Consider the following 25,708-nt stretch of genomic DNA (forward strand, 5'->3'; position numbering starts at 1 on the left):
CAACAGACGAGTCACATAGTGTGGATCCAGCTGACGTGTTTCACACCACAATTGTGAGTCAGTTACCTGTAACAAATGCCACTATTCAGAAAGAAACCCGTAATGACCCCACATTGTCCAAAGTCTATGACATCACAGTTCTCGGGTGGCCAGCACAAGGCAACTCACTGTATCCAGCATTCTCAGCGAGAAGAGAACAGCTTTCTGTGTGTCAAGGAACGCTGATGTGTGGATTAAGAGTTGTCGTTCCCTCCAAATTGCGTAGTAAGATGTTGGACACGTTACATGAAGGGCATTTGGGCACAGTAAAAATGAAGAATCTTGCACGTAGTTATATGTGGTGGCCGGGAATCGACAAGCAGATTGAGGATCTGGCAAGGGCTTGTCCTGGATGTCAAAGGACCCAGAACTCTCCACCATTAGCTCCTTTGCATCCCTGGGAATGGCCATCAACACCATGGCAACGAGTGCACGTTGACTTTGCTGGACCATTTAGGGACTTCATGTTCTTGATCGCCGTGGACGCACATTCTAAATGGCCTGAAGTTGTTCCGATGAAGACAACCACATCTGAAAACACTGTTTCGGTATTGAAAACAATATTCTCCACGAACGGGTTGCCAGAGCAGATATGCACAGATAATGGACGACAGTTCGTCTCAGATGAGTTTCGGAAATTCATGAAGCTGAATGGAGTCAAACACATCACTTCTGCGCCATACCATCCTGCCACTAATGGCTTGGCGGAAAGGTTTGTACAGACTTTCAAGAAAGCAATAAAAGCAATGGACAATGACAGCATTTCACTACAACACAAAATAGACAACTTTCTTTTCATGTACAGGAATGCAACACACACCACGACAGGCCAAACACCAGCGATGATGTTCCTTAAGAGAAACTTAAGATCTCGCTTGGATCTCATCAAACCCAATGTTCGACGTGACGTGGAAAACAAACAATTTGAGCAGATAAAGGACAGACCTACAAGAAATTTCCGAGTTGGACAAGAGGTCTTAGCACGCGACTACAGACTAGAAAAGTGGCAACCAGGTACTATCACCACCAGAACTGGACCCTTGACGTACACAGTGAAGGTTGGAGAAAATACTTGGAGACGCCATGTAGATCAGTTGGTGGATCGCCAGACAAAATCCTCACCTTTACCTGCCCCTGATTCGCATGTCAAGGACAACAATGCTGTCGACACTGTCCCTCCTACATCAGTTAACGTGAATGAATCTGAGTCGCATGAAGATGAACCAGATGTCACAATGCCGGTTGCACCTGCACCTGCACCTGAATCTCACCTAGGCTTACAGAGACGTTATCCTAAGAGATATAGAAAACCTCCTCAAAGGCTTGATTTGTAGCTATGTTTAATTAGAAACATTTTGTTAGAGTACCTGTTGATGTAATACAGTACGTTTTGGTTTTGTATTTCATGTTTCTCAGTATAATTAATCTAGTGGGGGAGGAAAGTGTAATGTATGTACTATATAACGTGAGTCATAGTTTTGTGATAAACCTGCCCCCTAGTGGTGATCTATATAATGATGTATTATTTTGCATTCAGTTCCGGTTCAGTAAAAGAAATAGCTGAGTTCCACCGCAAGCGATGGTGTCGCGTTATTATTTATCTGACAGCAGACACAACAGACATAATCTCTCTATCTAGTCCATATTCTGCCTCTGGGGTCTTCTCAATGTAGGACATGCCTTGAAACATCTCTCAAAGGATTTAAATACCACTTGGAGATGACTGTGGACTGAAATTGCGATGAAGTTTTGCATCCTTGCAAAAACAAAATTAATCAGGCACTGTTTTTTTTCTACAGAGGCACTAACACATAAGGCAGACGTCTCGCCCACACAAAGAAAAATGAAAAGGGAGCAAAGGGAGGTCCAGAAAAGTTCCTTGTAGTATTATGTTGTCCTGGTTAAGGGTACGAATAACCTGCAGGAAAAAGCTCCTCATCATTCTCTCTGTTGACCTTCAGGGAAAAGAAAGGCTGAGAAGATCCCATTGTTTGGGTGGCTGTGATCCTTCACTATCTTCCTGGCCTCCATCCAGCACCACTCGCAGTAGCTTCAGTAGATTTTTAATCCTGCTCCCTCTTTTCTGGTTCATTCATTAACTTCACTGAGGCAACAGAACCTAAGGATTAAAGCCAGTGAGGTTCATCGGCCATATCAGAATGCTTACAAAGCCCTTTTTAGCAACCTGCAACCTAGCAGGCTAAAACTGTATGCGTTATTATATATACATTATACATCCAGAGAGTAGTGGACACCTGATCATGAAGCACAAGCACAAAGAATGTGCATTACTTTCTGAACATCCCATTCAAGATGTATTACCTCTCTCTCAGTCATCTGAGAAGTCTTTCCACTAGATGTTGTTGTGTGTCTGTGTGGATTTGTGTTCATTCAGCTACAAGAGCATCAGTGAGATCAGACACTGATGATGTAAGAGTGAGGAGGTCTGGGGTTCAGTCTGTGTTCCAGTTCATCACAAAGTTGTTCAGTGGTGTTGAGTCAGAGTCAGGGCTCCGTGCAGGACACTCGAGTTCTTCACTCCAACCTTCACACACCATGTCTTCATGGAGCGCTGTGCTTTGTGTACATCGGCATTGTCATGCTGGGACAGGGTTAATTCCTAGATAGATATCATATAGAAAATATAGATAAATATAAATATGTTATAGAAATACTCTTACATTGATACAGGAATATTAGAGGAAACTGAAGTGTGTAACTGATGAATGGAAACATTTCATAACAGAAATTTGTCTGATCACTGAATACAAGAATGAAAAAATTGTATTCATGATAAAATAGGAGAAGGACATCATCATCTCCAAAGTCTGCTTCTCTAACACTTTCTTAACCTTGTGGTATAGATATTATGTTCTATTTTGTCCAGAAGATATGGCCTGAGATTTTTTCATAGCATTATGATTGTTAGCAAAGGAGCAAACTTGCACTGGTAATATGGTTTACTTTTATTATTAGACATTTCAGTCATAACTACAGCAACACGGTTCAACATTGTGCTGTTGAGGGACGTGACCGCTCAGTGACCCTGCCGTCTCTCTACACTCATCCCACACAGGATTGTACCAGCCTGAGAGTTTATGCTAAGTGTCTCTCTCTTAGGGATTTGCTCAGTAAGAACTTTACTGGCTTGTTATAGGAAACTAATCAACAGCCAGGTGGTGAGAAACAGACAGATTTATTAGAAATTACAATATGAATGATTTGTTTTGTTCCCACACACACGTTATTGCAGGGTAAGTGGGCACTCTGTACATGTGAACAGCCCTCATGGCTCAGAACATTCATTGTACGATTAGAAAGAGCCCTGCAGTTCATAATCCATTAAACAGCTTCTACTTGCACATGTCCTTTCATCCAGCCATCCATCTTTCAGTTTATCTGACCATCCTTCCAGTTATCCATCCTTCCATATTTCTATCCATCCATCCATCCATCCATCCATCCATCCACATTTCCATCTATCTGTCCATTCAAACATTCTTCCATACATCTATCTTTCATTCCATCTTTCCATCCTTCCATCCATCCATCTGCTCGTCCAACCACCCATCTTTCTATCCATCCGCCCATCTGTCCATCCATCTATCCACACATTCATCCATCTCTCCATTCATCCATCTTTCTGTCCATCTGTCTCTGTACATCTGTCTGTCTGTCCATCCATCCATTGCTAATTGTTCTGTCCATCCACCTGTCCATCCATCCCTCCATCTGTCTATTCATCCATCCTTCCATATTTCTGTCCATCCTTCCTCACATCCATCCTTTCAGCTTTCTGTTTATCCATCCATCCATCCATCCATCCATCCATCCATCCATCCATCCATCCATCCATCCATCCATCCATCCATCCATCCATCTTCATCTGCTTATAATCTCTCCATCTAGACCATATTCTCCTTCTCCATATTCTCCATGTAGGACCTGCCCTGAAACACCTCTCAAAGGAAGCTTATTTACTGTAAATACCACTTATAATCCATGGAGATGACTTGGGACTGCAATTGACATGAAGTTTTGCTCTAATGTCTTCTGTCAGTATCTCAATTCTAACCTAGTAGGAACATTCATTCATCTTCTACCGCTTATCCGAACTACCTCGGGTCACGGGGAGCCTGTGCCAATCTCAGGCGTCATCGGGCATTAAGGCAGGATACACCCTGGACGGAGTGCCAACCCATCGCAGGGCACACACACACACACTCACTCATTCACTCACGCAACCACACTAGGGACAATTTTCCAGAGATGCCAATCAACCTCTAGTAGGAAAACTCAGCCTTTTTCTTCTAAACATTGACATGTAAATTCTTATCGTTGAAAAAAGCGTATAAACCAGTAAACGTTTTTTTTTCTGCAGAGGCACTAACACGTAAGCCAGACGTCTCACCCACACAAAACTCTCACCTCACCCTGTTTACTCCCACTGTCTGTCACCGACAAACACAGGTAGTTGGCTAGATGCTTGCTCACCACACACAAAGAGAAAGCTCTAATATAACACATATTTACTATTCTCTGTTCACTTTATTAGGAACACAATGGAACGTTTGTTGAAACATTTATCATTTGTTTTACTTTTCTTGTTCTGGGCTGACAGGAGTGATAGGAAGCTCATGCTTGTATCACCACCTCTTTCACCAACAAGGCATTTTATATTCCCTGAACTGATGCTCACTGACTGTTGTGAAAATAGCAATAGATCCAAACATGGAACAGTGAAAGCTAAGAGACAAGAGAAGAAATGTGCTAGAATTTTTGTTTGATTTGATTTATTTTTAGTTTATTTATTTATTTATTTATTTATTTATTTTTACAGCTGAGCACATGATAACATGGATCTCTGATCTCATCAATTGCAAATGAGCTTGAGCATAAAGAACAACGACTCCAGCTTGTTAATTAAAATTTCAAAAGCTTTAAAGTGGTGCGAGCCCAAGCACAAGCACGAGCAGGAGCACAACTACACACTGTAACTCAAGTGTTCACAGACTCACACTCATAAAAAAATATATGTGCAACACACTAAGCACGTATTGACTTGAAATGATGGTTGTAGCAGAGGAACGATTTATAATCACTGGTATCACTTAGAAGATAATAAGCTCTATTTTCTCCCTCTACGGTTCCTCTCGAGATGTCTTCCTCAGGTAATCCTACATGTTCTGCATGTTAGGATTTAGAGCTAGAGGAAATCTACCTTCAGGTTTCTTCGTGACAGCGTCTGTGGTTGAAAATGCAACCGAAATCAAATTAAACTGAACTGAATTTGCTAACAGAAGAGACTCAATTGAATACTGAGAGAAAGAAGAGACGGAGAGCTTCGGTCTCGTGCAGAGATTAATCTCTGCATCCAATTTCATCTGGTAACAGATCGGCCGCAGAACAACGGGTTTGTTTCGAGATGGATGGAGGAAGCTTAAGCTAGAGCTCCCTCAACAGATCGAGCAGAGCATAACTTCTCACGAGCAGGACTTCAGCTTCACAGTAAAGCAAGATGTTCATCACCTGCTGGTAAAATGTGCTGTGTGTTTAAACCAGTGCTTCTTAAAGATTTCCCAGCTAGAGACAGACAAAAACAACTAAACTACTACAACAACTAAATAACTAACTAACTAAATAATTAAAATCAAATAAATAAACATTAATAATAAAGTGAATGCATTAATTAATAAATAATTAAATAAAGCTTAAAAAAAATTGAAAAAAAAAGTTACACAGTAAAGATTTATTTTATGAATGATTCAAATATTAAACAATTAAAATAAAATAAATAAACACCAATAATAAAATGAACGCATTAATTAAGTAAATAAAGCTTAAAAAAATCTGACAAAAAAGTTACACAGTAAAGATTTATTTTATGAATGATTCAAATATTAAACAATTATCCACATGTAAAGTATTTTTTCCAAGTACTCACTTGGCCTCACTAACTGCTTACCTTATAAACGTTTTTTTTTCTGCTTTGTCACTGTATAAAGTCATTCTTATTTATTTTAAAAAAGTTAATGATTTAAGGACAGTGAGTGATTTTCCTTCTGATGTTTGATTAACATTATTGACACAAGGCAACAGTGGCTTTATTGGACTGCTGTCACTTTATAACCTCTGGATCACGAAATACCCTTTAATGGAATATACTGTAGAGGTTTGTTCAAACACAAAAAGCAATACAGATGCATCAGGTAAGTTAATACTAAACTAATCTAAACTCTGTGTGCATGATGACGACCATGTGGTTTTTATCAAGGTGCTGAGGGCACGTCACTTTATTTATATAAGGGGAGCTGAGCCATTACATATAATATCTGCAAAACAGGTCTTGGGCTACTGTCATTTCCACTAGAAGCGAAATCTGAACTAGAACTACAACTACGAGGTCGCTCATCCCGCACAAGGAACCGCTCCAGTGTAGCTGCAACACGTGTCACATGACGTGACGTTACGCATGCGTAATAAGTAAACGTTAAAATAAATAACATCACAGATATTAGTGGAAAAGCTGTCATTAAGAAGACATCTAACAGACAACTTAAAGGTGGGGTCTTCGTTGTTTGAGAAATGCTTCAGAAAACTGCGTTGGGCCGCCAAACAAAACAAAAACAAACTTAACGTGTAGCCAATGAGCAGAAAGGGGCGGGGCTTGTCGAGACATGGAGGATAAAAACAAAGAAAGAAAGCGAAGAAAGGCTTACGATAAGGACCCATGTTAGTATAGGATCAGCTTTCCAGCGCCGGAGAGAAATGAACATCTTCCGTGTAAAACGGAGCTAAACCTTTCACGGTACAACACACAGTACTACAAAAACATATTTGTATTACCATAGTATTACTCATGGGGTTCATTTATTGATAAAAATATTGTGTGGGGCGGGGCTATCAAAACAGGGGTGGGACCCATTTGGGTTAGGGGCGTGTTTGTTTTGGTGATTTCAAATGTCAACATTGGCTTTCAAACAACGGAGACCCCACATTTAACAAAAGAGTAAACTTTTCCACCAGAGGGCACAAAAACTCAGCTGTACTAATTCTAATACACAACAGGACACAACAACGTATCTGAAATTAAGTTTTAATCAATTTATGAAGTGAACATTTCTCAGTCTTTTCTTTCACCATAAAAAATGACGAATAAAAGTTTTTCAGAGTACCATTTTGCTCTACTTACACTGTTATATCATTTTTTTTACCTTGTATCTTTTAGTAATACCGTAAATACAATAAAAACATCTTTTAAACATTTGAAAGACATAATTACACAATGATCAGAATCTACAGTGTATATCTGTACAAAAGAGGCAAGAAACAGCCTTGAAAACAGTGTCATAAAATTAACTCAGACCAAAAAAAAAAAAAAGCATATAAATGTACAAAAAAAGTGTGCATCATTGTGTCATTTTTCGGTTCACTAACAGTTTGTGCTTGTAACAAAAATTTTAACAGATCACTTTAGACTAAAGATCTGTGTTGTATTTAAGCTCATTTCAACTCAGGAGAAGAAGAAGAAGAGTCGTCACGCTGCTGTTTGGCAGCAAGGAAAGGAAATGAACATGACAGTGTTGTACAAATCTGAAATCAAAGAAAAAACAGTACAATGCACATTGAGAGAAGACGATACCCTTGAGCATTAATCCTGAGATTCATACAGATGTGTGTGAGAAACAGAAGTGGGAAATAGAATGTCATTACTTTATTTACAGGCTCTTTCTATTGATTCGTTTTAAATTGTGTGCAACGGTTTGTCAGCATTTATAAGGCAGAGGGTTAGAGCATGTGCAGAAAAATACACACCTCTGTTCTCTCTCTCTCTTACACACACAGGCTCAAAGTGACACCCACACACCCACCGACATTCACCCACCCACACAGGCTAAAAATGACACACACACACATTCATCCACCCACAACACAACACCCACCCACCCACACACACTTGTGCACATTCACACACGCATTCATCCAGCCACACACAGGTCCAAAGTGACAGATACACCGAGAGAAACCCGGTCACAACAAACTGTCTGTCACACACACAGACTGACACACACATATGCGCGGACGTACACACACACACAGACACACTTATGGACACACACGTGAACATTAGCTCATACGTTCACTATTCACACTGTGAGATGTTTATGTGTACAGGACTGTTCATTGCCACTGATCAATCCCCACCTTGTCCACTTCAGCTAGTTTAGTTAGTACAGACCTGTCTTTAAACATTACTAATGCTGCTCATTCAACATGAGCCTTGATGTGAGCCTCGAACACTGCGGATCCAAGGACCATATCCAAGGAGCACAGGCACACTGAGCTATAGAGCGAGCTCTGCTCTCTCTGTACGTGAGCTTCAGTGCTGCATGCCCTCAGTTTCAGAATCAAAGGTTCAGCTTAGGCCACAGGTTGGCCTTTATATGTTGTAATTAGATACACAGATCTAATGTTTACTCCTGTATCGTGTCATTCTATTGAGTTATTATTGTTCTACCTTAAAAAAAAAACAAACAAAAAAAAAACTTGGAATTTCATATATATAGCCTGTGCATGGTTGTTAACTAAAGTGCAGTTGAACGCATTTTTGTTTTTGAATCTAACCACAATAATAAAACAGTCTAAAACTAAAATAAGATAACTAGTCAACCTTTTAAATCATTAGTTGACTGGTAAAAATGAATGGTAATGCAAGCCCTAACCCACAATACGTTGATGCCACCGTCACATTTTGTTCATAGCACAAAGATCACACCTCACCATAAATAAAAAGAAATCGATATGTTGTAAATAAATTCCAGATGTGAAAAAGGACAGTGTTGCTTCTGTCTGTGCATCAATGTAACCATGAATCAAGGCTGTTGGGGCAGTGAGGTGAGCAGACAGAGAGACTGATGCGGCGTCAGCACGCCAGAGCTCTGTGCAGCTTCCTGCGTGCTGCCTTAAGTCCTAGCACCAACTGATATAAAGTCAGAGTCCATGGTAGCGTAGATCCTAGTAGATTGGCACTGCACACCAATCCTCAACAGACAAAAACGACACACACCAGCATCTTGTACAGTTTGTATGGCTTCCATAGCTTCCTTGGATTTCCAGTGGTTTGTACTTTCCGCGTTCTCGTGTCTCCGGCACTGTTGGCTAAGGCCGATGAAACCTGGAGGAAGAGACAAGAGGACACACAGGAGACAGTTTAAAAACAGAACTACACGAGTGTTGCATGGTTAATGGTGCATGGTGTAGCTATTGATGCAAGAAACTCCCCTGTGGATTGTGTGCATTCTGCAGAATCAGGCGTCAAAATGCATCTGATATTCAAGCACACTGCTGACTTCACAACAATCCCACTGACTACTGAGCTGCACAACATCTCTGTTAGTCTCTCTAAGATCTAGTCTCCAGGGCCTGTATTCATAAAGAGTCTAAGAATGATCTCAGAGAGCTCCTAATTTAGCTTAAACATTACTAACTAGGAATCTTACCTTAAAGAGTGATTCAGGACCTCAGATCAACTCTTATCTTATAGATACAACCAAACCTTTATCTTAGAGAGGGGGCGGGGCTTAACCTGTTACTAGGTATGACACATTGTGTTGAAGACTGTGATTGGTTGTCTAATAAAAAAGGAGCGTTTTTAAAATCTGGTCTACTATAAGCCTTCACTTTGTCTCTAGGTTAAGATATTTGAGTCCATATTGTGTAGGGATTACGTTCATGACCGATCATATTAGAGATGTTCTAACATCTGTATGTTATAAATGTAATAAATGTAAACATCTCTGACACAAAGCAGAAATGTCAGAGACAAATTACATCAGTTCTGATGTTATAGCGGCAGAATAAATCTACAGTCTACAGTCATGTGAGAAAATTAGGACACCCTATGAAAGCCTGTGTTTTTTTTTAATAGTTAAACATTTGGGCATTTGATCTTCATGTTAACAGTATTGGAAGCTTAAATTAATATAAATAAACAAATAAAACCAAAGAAAAGTCTTTTTTTTTATTATCTGTAAAATGTAATTTATCTATAAAAATCTCATTTCTCGCAAAAACTTAAAATGGACAAAATGGACTACAGGTGTCTCACATCAGGTGTAAATTATTAGAATATTGTTACAGAGCATTTTGAAGAAGGCTTGAATTATTTAAACCTGGTTTGCACTTAATTGTTGAAGTGAGAGGTCTCAGCATGGTGAGATCCAAAGAGCTCTCTGAAGCCTTCAGAAAGAAGATTGTTGATGATTATGAGTCTGGGATATAAAAAGATCTCAAAAAATTTGTAATCAGCCTTTCTACTGTCCAGAAATCATTTACAAGTTTAGAGGATTTAAAACATCTGCCAATATGACCAGGTAGGACAGCCAAGCAAATTCACCCCAAGAGCAGACAGTAAGATGCTTAAAGAAGTCTCCAAAAACAATAAAATATCATCACGGGACCTACAGCAAGCTCTTGCTTCAGTTAATGTCAAAGTGCATGAATCTACAATCAGAAAAAGACTGAACATCTGTATTTATCATGGGAGGTGTGAAGGAGGAAACCTTTGCTGTATTGAGAATTCATGACACAGAGACAAAGGCCAAGACTTGTGGAATGATGTGATTTGGACAGATGAGAAATGTAATTATTTGGACACGATACCAGACGGCATGTTTGGCGTTTCAGTAAAAGAACCTCATATCAACTGTGAAACATGGAGGTGGAAGTGTTTTGGTTTGGAGATGTTTTGCTGCAGCAGGACCTGACCAGCTCATAATCACTGAATCCACTATGAATTCTATAGTACGTTGTATCAGAAGATGTCTGAGGAACACGTTAGACCATCTGTCAAAAAATCGAAGCTCAAGCAGAACTGGACCTTGCAAGATGACAACGGTCTAAAACATAACAGTAAATCCATCAAAGACTGGCTGATATCTGGAGTGACCCAGTCAAAGCTGATCTAAATCCTATTGAGATCCTGTGTGGTGATGTGAAACATACTGTGCATGTAAGAAACCCCTCAAATATCACACAGCAAAAAAAAACAAAAAGAATTCTGCTTTGAGGAGTGGGGGAAACTTTCTTCCAGCTGATGTCAGAAACTGGTTGATGGCTACAAGAAACATCTCACTGGGGTTATTTCAGCTGAAAGAGGGAAACACTGACTATTAGGGCACAGGGTGTACTAACTTTTTCCTCAGATCAAAGATGTTGATTTCTTTTGTTTATCAAGTGAAAAAGTGATTTTTCTTATTGTTTACATGCAATAACATCACTTTCATCTACAGGTATAAATTAAAACAGGATCAGAAATTGACATGTTGACATTTCTTAATAAAGGACTGAATATTATTGGGGTGTCCTAATTTTTTCCACACAACTGTGTATAGATATACGATTTCTGTGCTGTGTCAGACGTAATCTCTAATCAATCACAAAAATAATCCCTACACGATCTAATCTGTATCATCTTATGAACTCTGTCATTATTAAATATTGTATACAACACATTTCTTCTCCCTCGTCACCTTTCAGCCATTTTCTCCTCTGATAAAAAAACTCTTAATCCTCTTAAAAGTCCTCCTCACTTCTCCTAACACTGTTTGACCTTCTGAGCTCTTTTAAGGGTTAAGATTTTCTTAGTATTTCAACCCTAGTAGGTCTTTACGCTAAGACTTGCCATGAATATGAGTTCCCTGCTGTATTACAGACAGGACTGAACAGTAATGCAGGTGTAGATGTTTCACCTGGTGTATATCCTGCTGTCCTCATGGACCTCCATCTCTGAACTCTTAAACTCATTCAGCTCCTTTCTGATGGCAGCCTGCAGGGACAAAAAGAGAAGGCAAACATCCTGAGTGAACAAAGTGACATGCAAACTAGGCGACATTCATATTCATGCTTAGGGATCAGTGGAGCGTGTGAGTAAGTCATAATCTATGCTAGAGTGCAACACGGAGCGATGATATCAGCCACAGGTTCACAAATCTTATGGTCCAACGCTTATTCAAATCCACTCACACCATTAGCTCCTACCTGCATTAGTGACTATTTACTGATTTAAAACAGAAAAATCCAATTAAATCAGACATTATGTTGAAAAATGTAAATCATGGAAGAAAGTAGCAGAGAGCAGGGCTGCCTCAGGTATGTAGCATAAGTAGCTAGTTAGCTTTGACTGTCTGCAAACAAAGCCTGGGATGTTACATGTAAATCCATCCATCCACTTTCTCTACTGCTTATACACAGGTGACACAGGACACAAGGCAAGTAACACACAGCACATTCTCTCTCTCTCTCTCTAATGTGCACACACACAGAGACACACAGACACACACACAGACAGAGACACATACACACAGACACATACACACAGAGACACACACACACACACACACAGAGACACACACACACACACACACACAGACAGACAGAGACAGACACACACAGAGACAGACACACACAGAGACAGACACACACAGAGACAGACACACACAGAGACAGACACAGACACACAGACAGACACAGACACACAGACAGACACAGACAGAGACAGACACAGACACACACAGACAGACAGAGACACACAGACAGAGACACACAGACAGAGACACACAGACACAGCCACAAACACAGCCACAGACACACACAGACAGAGACACACAGACACAGCCACAGCCACAGCGCCACACGCAGACAGCCACAGCGCCACGCACGCAGACAGCCACAGCGCCACGCACGCAGACAGCCACAGCGCCACGCACGCAGACAGCCACAGCGCCACGCACGCAGACAGCCACAGCGCCACGCACGCAGACAGCCACAGCGCCACGCACGCAGACAGCCACAGCGCCACACACGCAGACAGCCACAGCGCCACACACGCAGACAGCCACAGCGCCACACACGCAGACAGCCACAGCGCCACACACGCAGACAGCCACAGCGCCACACACGCAGACAGCCACAGCGCCACACACGCAGACAGCCACAGCGCCACACACGCAGACAGCCACAGCGCCACACACGCAGACAGCCACAGCGCCACACACGCAGACAGCCAGCGCCACACGCAGACAGCCACAGTGCTACACAGACACACAGACAGACAGACAGACAGACAGCGCCACACACACAGACAGACTGCGCCACACAGACACAGCCACAGAGACACAGACACAGCCCTATAGATAACAGTCAGACTACAACACGTCTTTGGACTGGTGGAAAAAACCTGGAAGTCGGGAAACTGGCAGAACTTAGATGATCATGCAAACTCGCTGGACATTATTAACTATTAGGTATTTGCCTATACCTAGCTACTGAAGTATGTCACTGGATCTGTAGTGCAACAGTATAGAATGTGGAACAACTAAAATCTGTGTGTGCAAATCTCTGCTCTTTCTATGTAATATATGTGATATATACGATGCAAGCTGTGTGTCATTATTTTGGCCTGTGATTGGTTTGGAAATACCAGACAAGTCTCCAATTTCTGTGTGAAATGTTCCTGTGGGGTAGAAAGCACTTAAGCATGCACAGAGATGCTGCGGAGCTCCCCCACTCTTCCTTTTACCCCAGCCACTCTGAAGGGAGCAGAGAGGAACTAAATGTGCATCAAAGTGGTTCATGTGCTTTTCATGCACGACGTCACAATCAGTCTTCAGAAGCACCTTTGACATGATTTCACTGCACATTATATCACTCATCTCTCTGAACCTTTTAGTGCAATTGAGCTCCACAATCAGTTAACCCAGATGTCCTGTTGCCTTAGGAGTGAATCGAATGTACACTGGCATACACGCGAAGAAAAGCAGCTCTAAAGCTACACACACCCTCACATGCAAGAAAACCTGCTACACTACATCCTACATAAAGAACAGTGCACTGGTTACACACAATTAGCAGTAAGACTGGATAAAATGAGATCCTTGGATGAACTAGATCTGGCTCTGATTAGGACCAAGCTGTGCAGAATCCCTGGACAATTACGATGCGAATCGTTGTGTACCTTGTCAGCGGGTGTGAGTTTAGTCCAGGGTTTATCTGCACGCCGGTCGTAGTCTTCAGCATGTGTGCACTCCACATACTCGTGGAAACGGAGAATCTTTCTGGCCTGGAGCTCTGCTACTGTGGGCCTTTGAGACAACTGCAGGAACAAAATATTTACATGAATGCACTGTCGTCTAGCAGTACACATAAAGGAGAAAGAGAGAGAGAGAGCGAGAGAGAGAGAGCGAGAGAGAGAGAGCGAGAGAGAGAGAGAGAGAGAGAGAGAGATGTCTAACCTTTCTTGTAAGTCTGCGTTTGATCTCGCTTCGCTCAGCTCGTCTGTCTGCCTCATTCTTGGCTAGAACAAGAAGCAAACAAATGGTTTAGTTGAGGAAAAGTGCATGCTCTCACACAAACACACGCACGCACTCGTACACACACACAAACTCACACACACACACACAGGCACGCACTCGTACTCTACACGTTCACACACTTGAACTCATACACACGCACGCGCACTCGTAACCACATGCACATACACACAAATGCGCACTCATGCACTCGTACACACTACCACAGACTCTCACACACCAAAAGAACTTCATCTGAGGTTGTGGAGGTGTTCTACAGAGAGTAAAGAGTGAGAGGACACAAAAAGCGTTTCGGTTAAGCAGATTCAGAGTAAGAGTATGTGAGGGGAGTGTGAATACTGACCTAGCAGAATGTTTCTTTGCTCAAGTTCTTGTTGCGTTGGTCTCTGACTCAAACGCCTGAAATCATGCGATAATAAACCATTAATATGTTAACACATCTTCATGCTTAATTAGCTGCAACAGTGTAATAGTGCTGAAAGGTAAACAAACACACGTGGTGACACACTTTACATACATACCGTGTGAGGGTGGAGCCAATCTTGTTACGCATCGCCTCCCATTGCTCCCGGCTCTTCCAGGTGCTGTCCTCTTGCCCCTGCTTCTCCTCCTTTTCCTGCTGTTTCTCCAGCTTTAGAGCCAGAGTGTCCTTCCGTTTCACTTTGCCTGCCAGACCGGCTACAAGACACAAACATTTTAGGGAAAAAGAATAAACATTTTTGATCAAACTTTACTGCAAAGCTTACAGCATTAAGTCTCTCTGCTTATCTACGGGTGTTTTCACACCCATCAGCCTGTTTGCCGAGTCTGAATTAGAGTAAAAGTGATCATTCTTCCAAATATCCAGAAGACTATAACTAAATCTACTGAAACCGTTAGAGTGGAATTAGAGTCATACTCATGGGCACATCTTCGTCGTCGTCATCCTCTTCGTCGTCTCTGTAGAGAATGGGCCCGTCTGAGTCGTTGTCGTCCTCTCGCTCACTGTCCGAGTCCTCGAAGATGACCATGGTGTCTCCCACTAACCCCCGCCTGCTCCCGGCCTCCAGCTCCGGTGGGAAGGTCTGGGGTGGAGGAGGGTGCAGCTTTTGTAGTTCTTCCTCCATGTCGAAATCATCATCCTCAGGCCTGAGTACACCAGCGTTAAAAGTGTTCAAATGTGTAAGGGATAAAATGCTGCTTGTGTGTGTGCTTCTGTTTCAGTACAATAGCTAATGCATTGTGTCGTGATTTGTATTTGTGTTTATGTTTAGGAATTAAGTTAATAAAAATGTCTCACAGTCTGAGTGGCTCGATGGTGACAGGAAGAGAACGTCGTCCGCTCGTCTCGACTACAATCTCAGGTGGTGTCTCAAACAGCAGAGAGTGAGCTCTCTGGTTGCCTTCTGGGCTGGGGTGGACTGGTCCAGGGCTGGTAAGTGCACGCTGGATCAGGATGTGCAGAGGTATGGATGGAGGCTGGCTCGGCGGCTCAGTGGTAGGGCTCGGAGGATCAACGTTGATGCCAGGTGGAGATGGAGGGATATGGGAAGGTGGAGGAGACACCACTGTAGCTGTATAGCTGGGGTGTTTGCTATCCTCTGACTGGGAGGGAGGAGGGTTAGGGGAAGAACTTCTGGCAGGAGGCTCACCCTGATTGGATGAGATGTCCCCTGAGTTGCGTTTGTTGATCGGCGTTGTCCTAGCTGGCGGAATGGGAGGAGAGCGCTTTGCAGAAATCGGGTTTGAGACTACCAGGGGTTGGGGTGCATCTCCTGTGATAAAGCAAATAGAAACCAATTAAAGTCTTCTCATATTAGTCATTTTAATGGAAGGAAAGAAAATATGACTTGATGCTGATGCCATTAGGGCTGCAACGGATAGTCAACACAAAGCATTTCACTGCAGGAGATCTGTGAAAATACTACAAATGAAAGATCCCTATTGGAAAGTTAAAGTCTCTACACATCGACTTCTTATTACTGAAAGATTTATGGGCAGAGGGATATCTAAATAGAACAAAGCAGAATATCATTGGCACCATAATGTGTGTGTGTAGGATGCGGATTTAACAGCAGTGACTCTCAAATTTGAATTTGCAGTGACTCTCAAATTTCGAAATTTGAACAAAGTAAAGTCTTATGATGTGTTGCAGCCCTAGCTGACATCATAAATATTGTTAAACCATTACAGCTACATAATTAAGAATGTACATGTTAGTACCTAGGACGCTGCAGTAATGATTCGTGAAGTAAATGTACTGGTTTACACTTCAGTCAGTGTCAAGTACAGAAGATTAAATTAGACAAGCCAAGATTTTTTGATGATTGGTATCACGCCATGCCGGACACACACAAATACATTAAGTGTAGTGATGAGCGGAATTATGGGTGGATTTTTAGCTGGGATGATCATGGGGTGTTAGTTGAGTCTCATGTCTTATTCCAGTGCAAAAGAAATTCCTAGCGTCTCTCCACTATAACCTTTCGGCTAAATCATACGTAAATGATGGTACCTTTTTAAAACAGAATGAATTGTGGAGAGGAAACCATGACTTATAAGAACTTCTTGTGTGCTTTGGAACAGGACCATAGAGACAAACTATAAGCTTGATCTGGGTCTGGATGGGAGTAATGCACTTTTAAGTGTTAATTAACCGTCATGAAGAGCCTCAATGGCAGGGGCACCTGGATGAGGCTGAGGGTGATGGGGATAGCTGGGTAGAGAGGACAAAGTACCATGTTCATTCTGTCGTCTCTTGCTGGTCCAGTACAGAGGAGTCTGAGCTTTACCGTGCCTGGGTAATGTTGTGGCTACAGGGAATACATCAAGGCAGTTCATTAAGTTCGGAGCCTCACACTACTCATTTACAGGTAATAGGCTCTTCACAAAGGTTCACATTATATTTGTATTTTCAACCAGTTTGTCAATGACTGATCAAACTCCCCTATCATCCAGGAAATCATCACACAACACATGATCACCACCATATGACAACGACCATAAGCAGCAGATGACCTTAACTGCTCACCGCAGACAGTCCTTCACATCTGACCAGGTGAAAAGAGTCCAGCTGTCTTACAGTTGAACAGGTAGACAGCTATAAAGTTACAGCCAGGGTTCTTGTTCTTGGGTACAGAACCCAAAGCAACAAGACAATTTCAACTAGCTGTCTTGTAAGGCTTTACACATTTGAACTCTTTTCACTGACTGTCAGACACGAAGGACCATCTGAGGTGAACGGCCAGCTGAAAGGTTCTTGTTGCTTTGGTTACTGTTTGTGGTGAAGAGCCAGTTAAAAGGTTCTTGTTGCTTCAGTTCCTGACTGTGGAGAGCAGCCAGATAAAAGTTTCTTATTGTTTTGCCTAACGTACCCAAAAACCCTTACAACTAGCTATATTGTAAGATCTCCTACAGATGAGCTAATTTCACCTGGTCAGATGTAAAGGACTGGCTTTGGTGAGCAGCCATAAAAAGGGTCTTTTATGCTTTGGTTCCTGTACCAAAGAACAAGAACCCTAGGGCACTGAAATCTACGTATTGTACCTACAGCATTAACATCCCAGTTGACAAAGTCCCTACAAAGACTCATTCTAGGTCACCTCAGGCAGATGTGGCCATGGCAACAGTGCCTTACGGTTTGCATACCAACCACACATGGGGTGGAGTGTATGCTCAGCTGCAGATCACAGGGAACGTTGTGAGTGTCACAAAGTGGCTTCCCAAGTGCTTCTGGCACGATATGTCCCACAGTGACCTGGGTGATACTGCCCTTGTGTAAAGGATCACTGACTAGCAGACATAGAACTGCATGCCTTAGCAGAAGGTGAAGCATGAGCACTTCACAGGGACTGTTCTTTGCTTCCTTCCTTTTCACCTTGTACACCTCTGACATCAGGTACAGTATAACTCAGAGACATGCCATCTATTACGGTTTACCAGCTAGGTAAGGAAGGAGGAATACAAAAGCCTTATAGACAGTTTGAACTACCATCTTCAAACTTAAAAAAATGTAAGATGAAGAACATGGTGGTGTCTACTCTGGTGGAAATTCATCGCAACACGTTATTTAATAAAAACGCACCAGACTCTGTAGCGGTCTTGCTCTAACGTTAGACCTCGATAGAATCAGATCTCTATTTAGGACAGAATTCCTTTACAAGTTGGCAGATTTCTGAGGTTTGGGGCAAAATGTGTCAAGTTCACATGCAACGATTGTCGTCAATCTGAACGAATTAATTCTGACTTCTTTGAAGATCACCATTAGCAGGTGTTTATAAACAATGCGTAAGACAGCTCTCAGAGATCATTCATCTGCACAAACCTGGCAGAGACTGTACTTGCCGCACCCTCACTCACACACACACACCTGTATTGTTCTCTCTGCAGATGGTTAACTATGGGTGCCGCTGAAATTCCTTGCAGAAATATGCATGTGCCTCGAGCAAGCATTTCCAGTTCTGAAGAGCCAATCGCATGTCCTAATGAATCAAGAAGCTGCATTCTCTGTACTGTCGATCTATACTGTATCACACTTACGCTCTTTTATATTTCTGTGATGTCTGCTTAAAGATTAAGAATCTGTACTTACAGGAACCGGATGAGCATTCGAATGAATACAAACTACACTGAACATGCACAAAACAAAGAGCTGGACGTTTTAGAAGACTAGGAGGAATAAGAGTACATATTTATCCTATATTATTATATTTATCAGGACTAGCATACAAGACTACCTAGGGTTAATGCTGGTATATTTCAGCTCCTAAACTATTACAGCTGCTTTCAAGTCAGTTTTAACAAACATTAAGGAAAATTCTGGCCAAAGTCAAAAAAGACACTTATTTGGTAAACACAACGGCAAGGTGTAAAAGCTTAAGCCTGGATAATATTATGTTCTCCTGAATCCTCCACCAGGACCTAAATGCAGTGTTAGTTTCTCAAAAGAACACAGCATTAAGAACTTAATTGCTCCAAACTCCAAAAATTTAGGACAGGTCAAAAATCAAACATTAGCTGTAGGTTTCTGAGCAATCCCCGAGGGAATGAAGCATAAAGCAGACATGGCTCACCTTGCAGTGCTAACGTACTGTTACGGTTGGTGGGTTTGGGCGGGGGAACAGGTGGCATTTTAGCATGTACTGGGGCATCAGGGGTGGTGGACGGGGCAGCAGGAGCGGGAGTAGGAATAGGAGCAGGAGCAGCAGCTGGGGCAGGAATAGCAGGATGATCAAGGACAGTAGGTGGGTTGTCCTGGTTTCGTATCAAAACGACTGGTAAGGAACTATGTCGAGACGAGTCGTCCACCAACAGAGACACAGTGCGAGGAGGGGGCTTAGCAATGGGTGGAGCTGAAGATGAAGATGTCGACGACAGTGAGGAGGAGGAAGATGATGAAGATGAAGCCTGACCAGATTCGGTGGAGGACATCAGCCATTTTGGGGGAAGTATGGCCTGTTTGGCTGTAGGCTGCTGCTCCTTTAACTCGGGGACAGGAGTGAAGCGCACACCCACAGATCCTAGCAGAGTTAAAGCACAAACACAGAGACACATGGACAAAAACTAGTAACCAAAAAACTGTGCATCAATTCATTAGGTTTGTTTGGCACTGCTGAGTGAAAATGTACATCAAACGTACTTGCTTCTCATGACAAAGCTCATTATTAAGATTATTATTAATTAACACCGAATTATGGGGCATCTCATACAATCTGGAAACCCTGACAATGTTATATGGTTAAAGACAACAGCTGAAGCTAGTGACTTATTTTTTTTTTTGGTTATTTTTAAACAATTACTTCTAAATTTCATTGTAATTTGTTTGCCTGATCAAGAGGTACATTTTTGCACCATACATTAGATTTTTATGACAAATACAAAAACACAATTTGAAGATCAATTGAAAAATGTACATGTCTGTGTATGTATATTCATATATTCTACTCTGTATTACTGCCTGGTTTGTTAGATGATGCACCTTTGCTCCGGTGCTTTACCTGTGCGTGCCCTGGGGTCATCCTGAGTGTGTATGTATCGTGGCAGTGTGCTCCTTTGCTCAACTTCAGAGACGGGTCGGGTTTTCTGGACCACGTCAGACGAGTTGCTTTGCACACGGCTCCTCATATCCATCTCAGACTGAGGCCTGATCAGCTTTGGCATCTCAGGCTTCCTCACATCTTTCCTCGTAATGTCCTCTTTTCTGTCTTGCTCCTCGTTCCTTTCACACGACTCTCTTCTCTCCTTGTCATCTTTCCTTTCTCGGTCATCTCTCCTCTCGCTTTCAGGCCTCCGGTCTCTGTCGTCCCGCCGAAGAGTTTCTTCCTTTCGATTGTGATCGTCCCTCCTTTCTTTTAACTCTCTCCTTTCCCTGTCCTCTCTCCTTTCTCTTTCGTCCCGATCCCGGTCATCCTTTTTTTGGTCCCTGTCCGCTCTCGCGTCTTTCTCTACTCTGCCGTCTCTCTTCTCTTCTCTCTTCTCCCTTCGTTCTCGTTCTTCTCTCCACTCTGCTCTGGAATCCCGTTCTTCTCGCCTATCTCGCCTCTCCCGGTCTTCTTTGTCGTCCCTTCTCCCTCGCTCCTCTCTATCGTCCCTTCGGTCTCGGTTTTCGTCCCTCCGTTCACGGTACCGTGCCTCGTCTCTCTCTCGTTTCTCAGAATCTGACGGGATGCGCGTGCGAGCGTCCACGTCTAGAGGCTGCCGGTTACGGGTCACATCTGATGGTATTCGGCTTCGTCGCTCAGGTTCTGGTACCAAACCACTCTTTCGGTCCTCGCCGTGTGACCTGCTCTTGACCTCTGATCCTGCGTTGGGCCCCTGGTCACCGGCTACAGGCAGCGTATGACCGTTGTTTACGGAGGGCGCTTTCACATTATGACTCTCTGCAACACACAGAGTGGATATTAAACACAATACGTCTGATATATCTGCCAGATTCTACAGTACACACAATTACAATTAGTGGATACTTATGCAAAAAAACTAAAAAAAAACCCTCTCTTTAGTGAAACTGCACGGCTAAAGCGGTTATTATACAGAAGTATCAAAGTAATTAGTCCCTCCAGTTTCTTGTGATTTTGCTGAAATGAAAACAGAACCAAAACAAACTCTGATCTTCTGAGGGTACCTCTGAATAAATATTGGCACCCCTGTGTCATCCTTCTATTCGCAAACAAGAATGTGCCATGTCCCTAGAGACCTAATCTCCAAATTGTTGGTGATGCTGAGCTCTGCTTTGGTAAGTTTTAGAAATAACATATTTATATCTAGAAATATACTAGATTATTTAAATTGCATTTAAGTCTGTGTATGCATTGTTCCGAGCATATTCCCATGGTTGTAAGTTTGATTACAACATGGGGGTTAGATGTGCAGTGTTCTTGTATGGGTTCTTGAATGGGTATACGTCCTGATTGATGGTTGTTGGGTTGTTCTGATTTTTGGGGAAGTTCCCCCTGGGAATTTACCCCTGTGTTTAATCCAACGCTTGTAACAATTCCAAGGTTAGAAAACAGTTTTCCCATCAGGCCATCATACTCGTGAGTGACTCTTATCCACAACCTGCAGACACAGTTTGCCCTCTGATCGTTAGAGGTTGCCAAGCTTTACGCCTCCTTGCCTAAACCTTTGCAAATGAGAATACTATCATGGAGCACTAGTGTCTTTATGTTGTTTTCCTCTCCTTTCCTCTTGCACCATTTTGGCTGTTGGGAATGCCAGGACATCAAAAGACGAAACTCTTGAATCTTGAATCTATAGATCTAATCTTCCCCGTGAAGATATCAATGATCTTATGGTCTGTAAAGCTGCTCTACCATTCTCAGAGATCTCCTTTAGTACTCCTTTGTCTATCAGCTCCTGCCGGGGTCTCCTCATCGAGATCTTCCTCTCCAGAACTGAACACAGATGATAAAAGAGATGAATAAGACAAGAGGAGAGAGAGAGAGAAAGAGAGAGAGAGAGAGAGAGAGAGAGGACACAATTTTTAAACATGTGAAAAAGACACTGTTCTGTTGCTTCTCTTCTTTAACTTGCTTGTAAAGAGGAACAAAAATGACATGCATGGAACTTGATGCCCTGATAACCCTCGCTGCATTAAACATGTTCTGACTATAATCTTGTAAGTCGAGCGTGCATCATCGTCCCTCCCATCACAGAAAGAGGTAATGTTAGGAATGTAATATATTTCCCGAGGAAGACTTACCATGAAACAATGTTACTGTAGATAGGAAAAGTAACACGGTGACTGTCGTTAAAGACGCAAAATACAGAGCAACAACTACATGAGGAATTATAATCGATAAACAATATAAGAAACTACACTATGAAATCCGAGAAGACGCACGATGATGAGAAGTTGCACAACAAGTGAGGATATATACTGTAATGCTGATCTCCTGGGAATACAGACACACAACAGTCTGTAGCATTTACACAGAATAGTAAACCCTCCTGTGAGTAGAGGATCTGCAGACTGAAACACCTTGTTGATGATAGAATTAGGTTTGAGCTGACAGGAAATCTTTAGTATCTTACATGCAATGTAAAGCCGAAGACTGCATCAGGTTTCACTTGAGTCAGTCACGAACAGATCATGGTCTCCGTGTCACCGGTCACCGTGACCCTAGGATGCTGGGACTAATCTAATCACTCTCCTGTGATCTCTCTCATCAACAAGGTGTTTCATTCTCCAGACCCTTCACAAGTCTACAGACTGTTGGGTGAGGAAAGCAAAAGAGAGAGCAGCTTATGAAATACTTAAAGCAGGCCATCTAGCACCAGCAACCGTGCCTCGATCTAAGACACAGAGATCAGACGTTTTCCCTCATGGGGATGTTTGATGTGATCATTCGCTGAACATCTTGACCTGTATGAGTTCATGACTGTGCTGCTGCCACATGATTAAATAGATTCATTTATGGAATAGTGGATGGTGAGTATATAATGACAATGTATACCAAGTGAGTGTGAATTTGTTTCAATATGAATAGAAGATATAAGGAACAGGCATCTAAAATCTAACATCAAAGGCAGCAAGATAGACAAGGCAAACATAATCTAGTTTTATCCTAATCATCGCTGCTGAAACAACCGGATCAGGGTTTCCCGCAGAAAATTTGTTAGTTAAGGCGGTAGGGTTTGGCGGATGGGCGGGGCTAGATGCTGGTGGGCGTGGTTAGAGGCTGGTGGGCGGGGCTTCTTTGTGAGATAGACCACAGACTCTGTACTACATTTAACAATTATTTATTCAACACTAAATATAAAAATTTAAATAACATATAATAATAAATAATAAAGTACAAAACAACATTCAAAATTTTGCAGACACGCATTTTATCAACTGGCTAGTTATCCTCCAGACAGTGACGGACCACATCTTTCTCTCATTTCGGCTGTATGGCGCGCGTGCCCACTCGCGGTGTGAAGCACGTCCGCGATATTCTCCGAGATGCACTTGACGGCCTTTTGTGCAGCGGAATCTTTTTTTTTGGACGACCTAGTTAAGGCGGTAGGGTTTCCCAGCTTAGGCGGGCCGCCCGAACTGCAAAGTGCTGCGGGAAACCCTGCGGATAGAAACCAAACGGTTCTGAACAGGATCGCCTTTAAACGCCATGAACGTGATTAGCATACGACTGAAAAGCAAGAAATTGTAGAATCAAATTTTTTTGATCTTATACGTCGGCAGTTAGGAACCTTTTCACAAATTATAATATAAAAAGCCAGAGAAAATTGAAGAGAAACTCTATATACTAAAAAACTCAAACTCAACTCAATACAATCCAATCAATCATAAGAAATAAAATAAAATTCATTAAAGCCTGGAGTCGGTCCCAGGGGACTATGAGCACAAGGTGTTCCCTGAATACACATCACAACACAAATCTTTGGATTGGGGTAGGAAACCAGAGAAACCACAGGAAACCCCTAAACCACTTGGAGAACATGCAAAACTCCACACACACAGTGCAGAGGTGGGAATCAATCCCCCAGCCCCTGAGGTGTGAGGCAACCGTGTTTGCCATTAAGCCACTAACTGTACTGGAAGCAAGTAAAACCTAAGTGTTTAAACAGTTAGAAATCCATACCCTCTGATGTCTCCTTGAACTTCTCGCTGCTTTCCTTCTTCTTTCTCCATTTCCAGGGTTTAAAGATCTTGCCCAGGTTGGAGAACTTCCCCTTCTGTTTGGATGGAGGCGTCTCTCTGCCGGTGTCCGGTTTGTCGTTCCCTGTTGTGCTGTTCTGCTGGTCATCGGCGTCATCATCTAGAAAGAAAAAATGCGAGAAAGGGAAAATTATCAATAATCGAGTAGCACAGTTTATCTCTATAAGCCTGTAGAAAGGAATGTGCTGGAGGAAGTGCGTGTTTTGAGTCTAATCACATCTTCAATGAGTGCCGCTGATTGTAATCCTGACTGAGTTTCATCTAAAGCCATGTTCACCTTTGGCTGTACAGTACCATGAGATTAATCATAGTGAAGAAAATTGCTTTGCTTTGCTAATAGAACCCCTGACACCAACCTCTGAACAAAACTAGCATCTTGAGGTTATACAGATCAAAAGAAAATAAAAACAAGTATCAGTATTGAACACCGCAAACCATAACTAAAAAGCTTCACCAATGCCTTTTTGTGTCCTAATGTCCCGCATGTATGAGTCAAATCAAGAAGCTTTTATGGGTCATTTCAACCATATATGGCAGACCTGAGGAGCCCCAATGCTCATTGTGCTGGACTGACTACGGTCTCAGAGTCAAGAGGTCCAGGATCCAGTTGCAGAAGGAAGTGCTAGTTAAGTGTAAATGAATGTTTTAACATAGCTTGTTATATATGTTGCTATATTATGTTAACAACCAATTTTAATCAAAGTTAATTAGGTTTCTGTTAGGCTTGTGAGACCATGTGCTATTTTGTACCCACAATTTTTCACCATCATTGCTTTGGAGATAAAGTAACAACAACAAAAAAAAAAAGATGTGCGGCCGGACATAATATGTAACGTATGCTGTGTAAAAGTTATGATGTTACAGTGAAAACAAAGCTGGTTACACGTTGCTAGTGCTTCTGTGTGTGTGTGTGTGTGTGTGTGTGTGTGTGTGTGTGTGTAAGGAGATCCTTTATGAATTCCTACCTGGTGAAGTCACCCTGATAAACAACACATTGTTTCAACTTCTTCATTTAAACCCTGTTCATCTCTTGTGAGTGAAAACATTCCCAACTTTATCTGTTTGGCAGCACGGACAAGGGAAGATAAGCTGCGTCGGAGAAACAGGCTTAGTTGCTCTGCCCTGCAGTCAGACAGTACGTGTAAGACAAAACACGTAAAGA

General features: G+C 42.2%; 1 protein-coding gene across 9 annotated transcripts in view; it reads right to left on the minus strand.

Annotated features, from left to right (window-relative positions):
* Window positions 1–7,119: 7,119 nt before the first annotated feature.
* Window positions 7,120–25,708, minus strand: part of phactr4a (phosphatase and actin regulator 4a) — a 47,018-nt gene continuing 28,429 nt past the window's right edge. For 5 of the 9 annotated variants that reach the window (XM_060865803.1, XM_060865804.1, XM_060865805.1 and 2 more), the window contains 13 exons: window positions 24,470–24,646; window positions 22,199–22,279; window positions 20,384–21,265; window positions 19,460–19,906; window positions 17,045–17,200; window positions 15,688–16,162; window positions 15,307–15,536; window positions 14,930–15,086; window positions 14,752–14,807; window positions 14,331–14,392; window positions 14,054–14,191; window positions 11,790–11,866; window positions 7,120–9,214 (listed from right to left, as the gene is read on the minus strand). In XM_060865803.1, the coding sequence (XP_060721786.1) occupies window positions 9,199–9,214; window positions 11,790–11,866; window positions 14,054–14,191; window positions 14,331–14,392; window positions 14,752–14,807; window positions 14,930–15,086; window positions 15,307–15,536; window positions 15,688–16,162; window positions 17,045–17,200; window positions 19,460–19,906; window positions 20,384–21,265; window positions 22,199–22,279; window positions 24,470–24,646 (2,954 nt within the window). In that variant the 3' untranslated portion in view covers window positions 7,120–9,198. The remainder of the gene's footprint in view (window positions 9,215–11,789; window positions 11,867–14,053; window positions 14,192–14,330; window positions 14,393–14,751; window positions 14,808–14,929; window positions 15,087–15,306; window positions 15,537–15,687; window positions 16,163–17,044; window positions 17,201–19,459; window positions 19,907–20,383; window positions 21,266–22,198; window positions 22,280–24,469; window positions 24,647–25,708) is intronic. The other 4 variants (XM_060865798.1, XM_060865799.1, XM_060865800.1 and 1 more) reach the window with 4 other exon arrangements.

This window comes from Tachysurus vachellii, chromosome 3, assembly GCF_030014155.1.
Source record: "Tachysurus vachellii isolate PV-2020 chromosome 3, HZAU_Pvac_v1, whole genome shotgun sequence".
Lineage (NCBI taxonomy): Eukaryota > Metazoa > Chordata > Actinopteri > Siluriformes > Bagridae > Tachysurus > Tachysurus vachellii.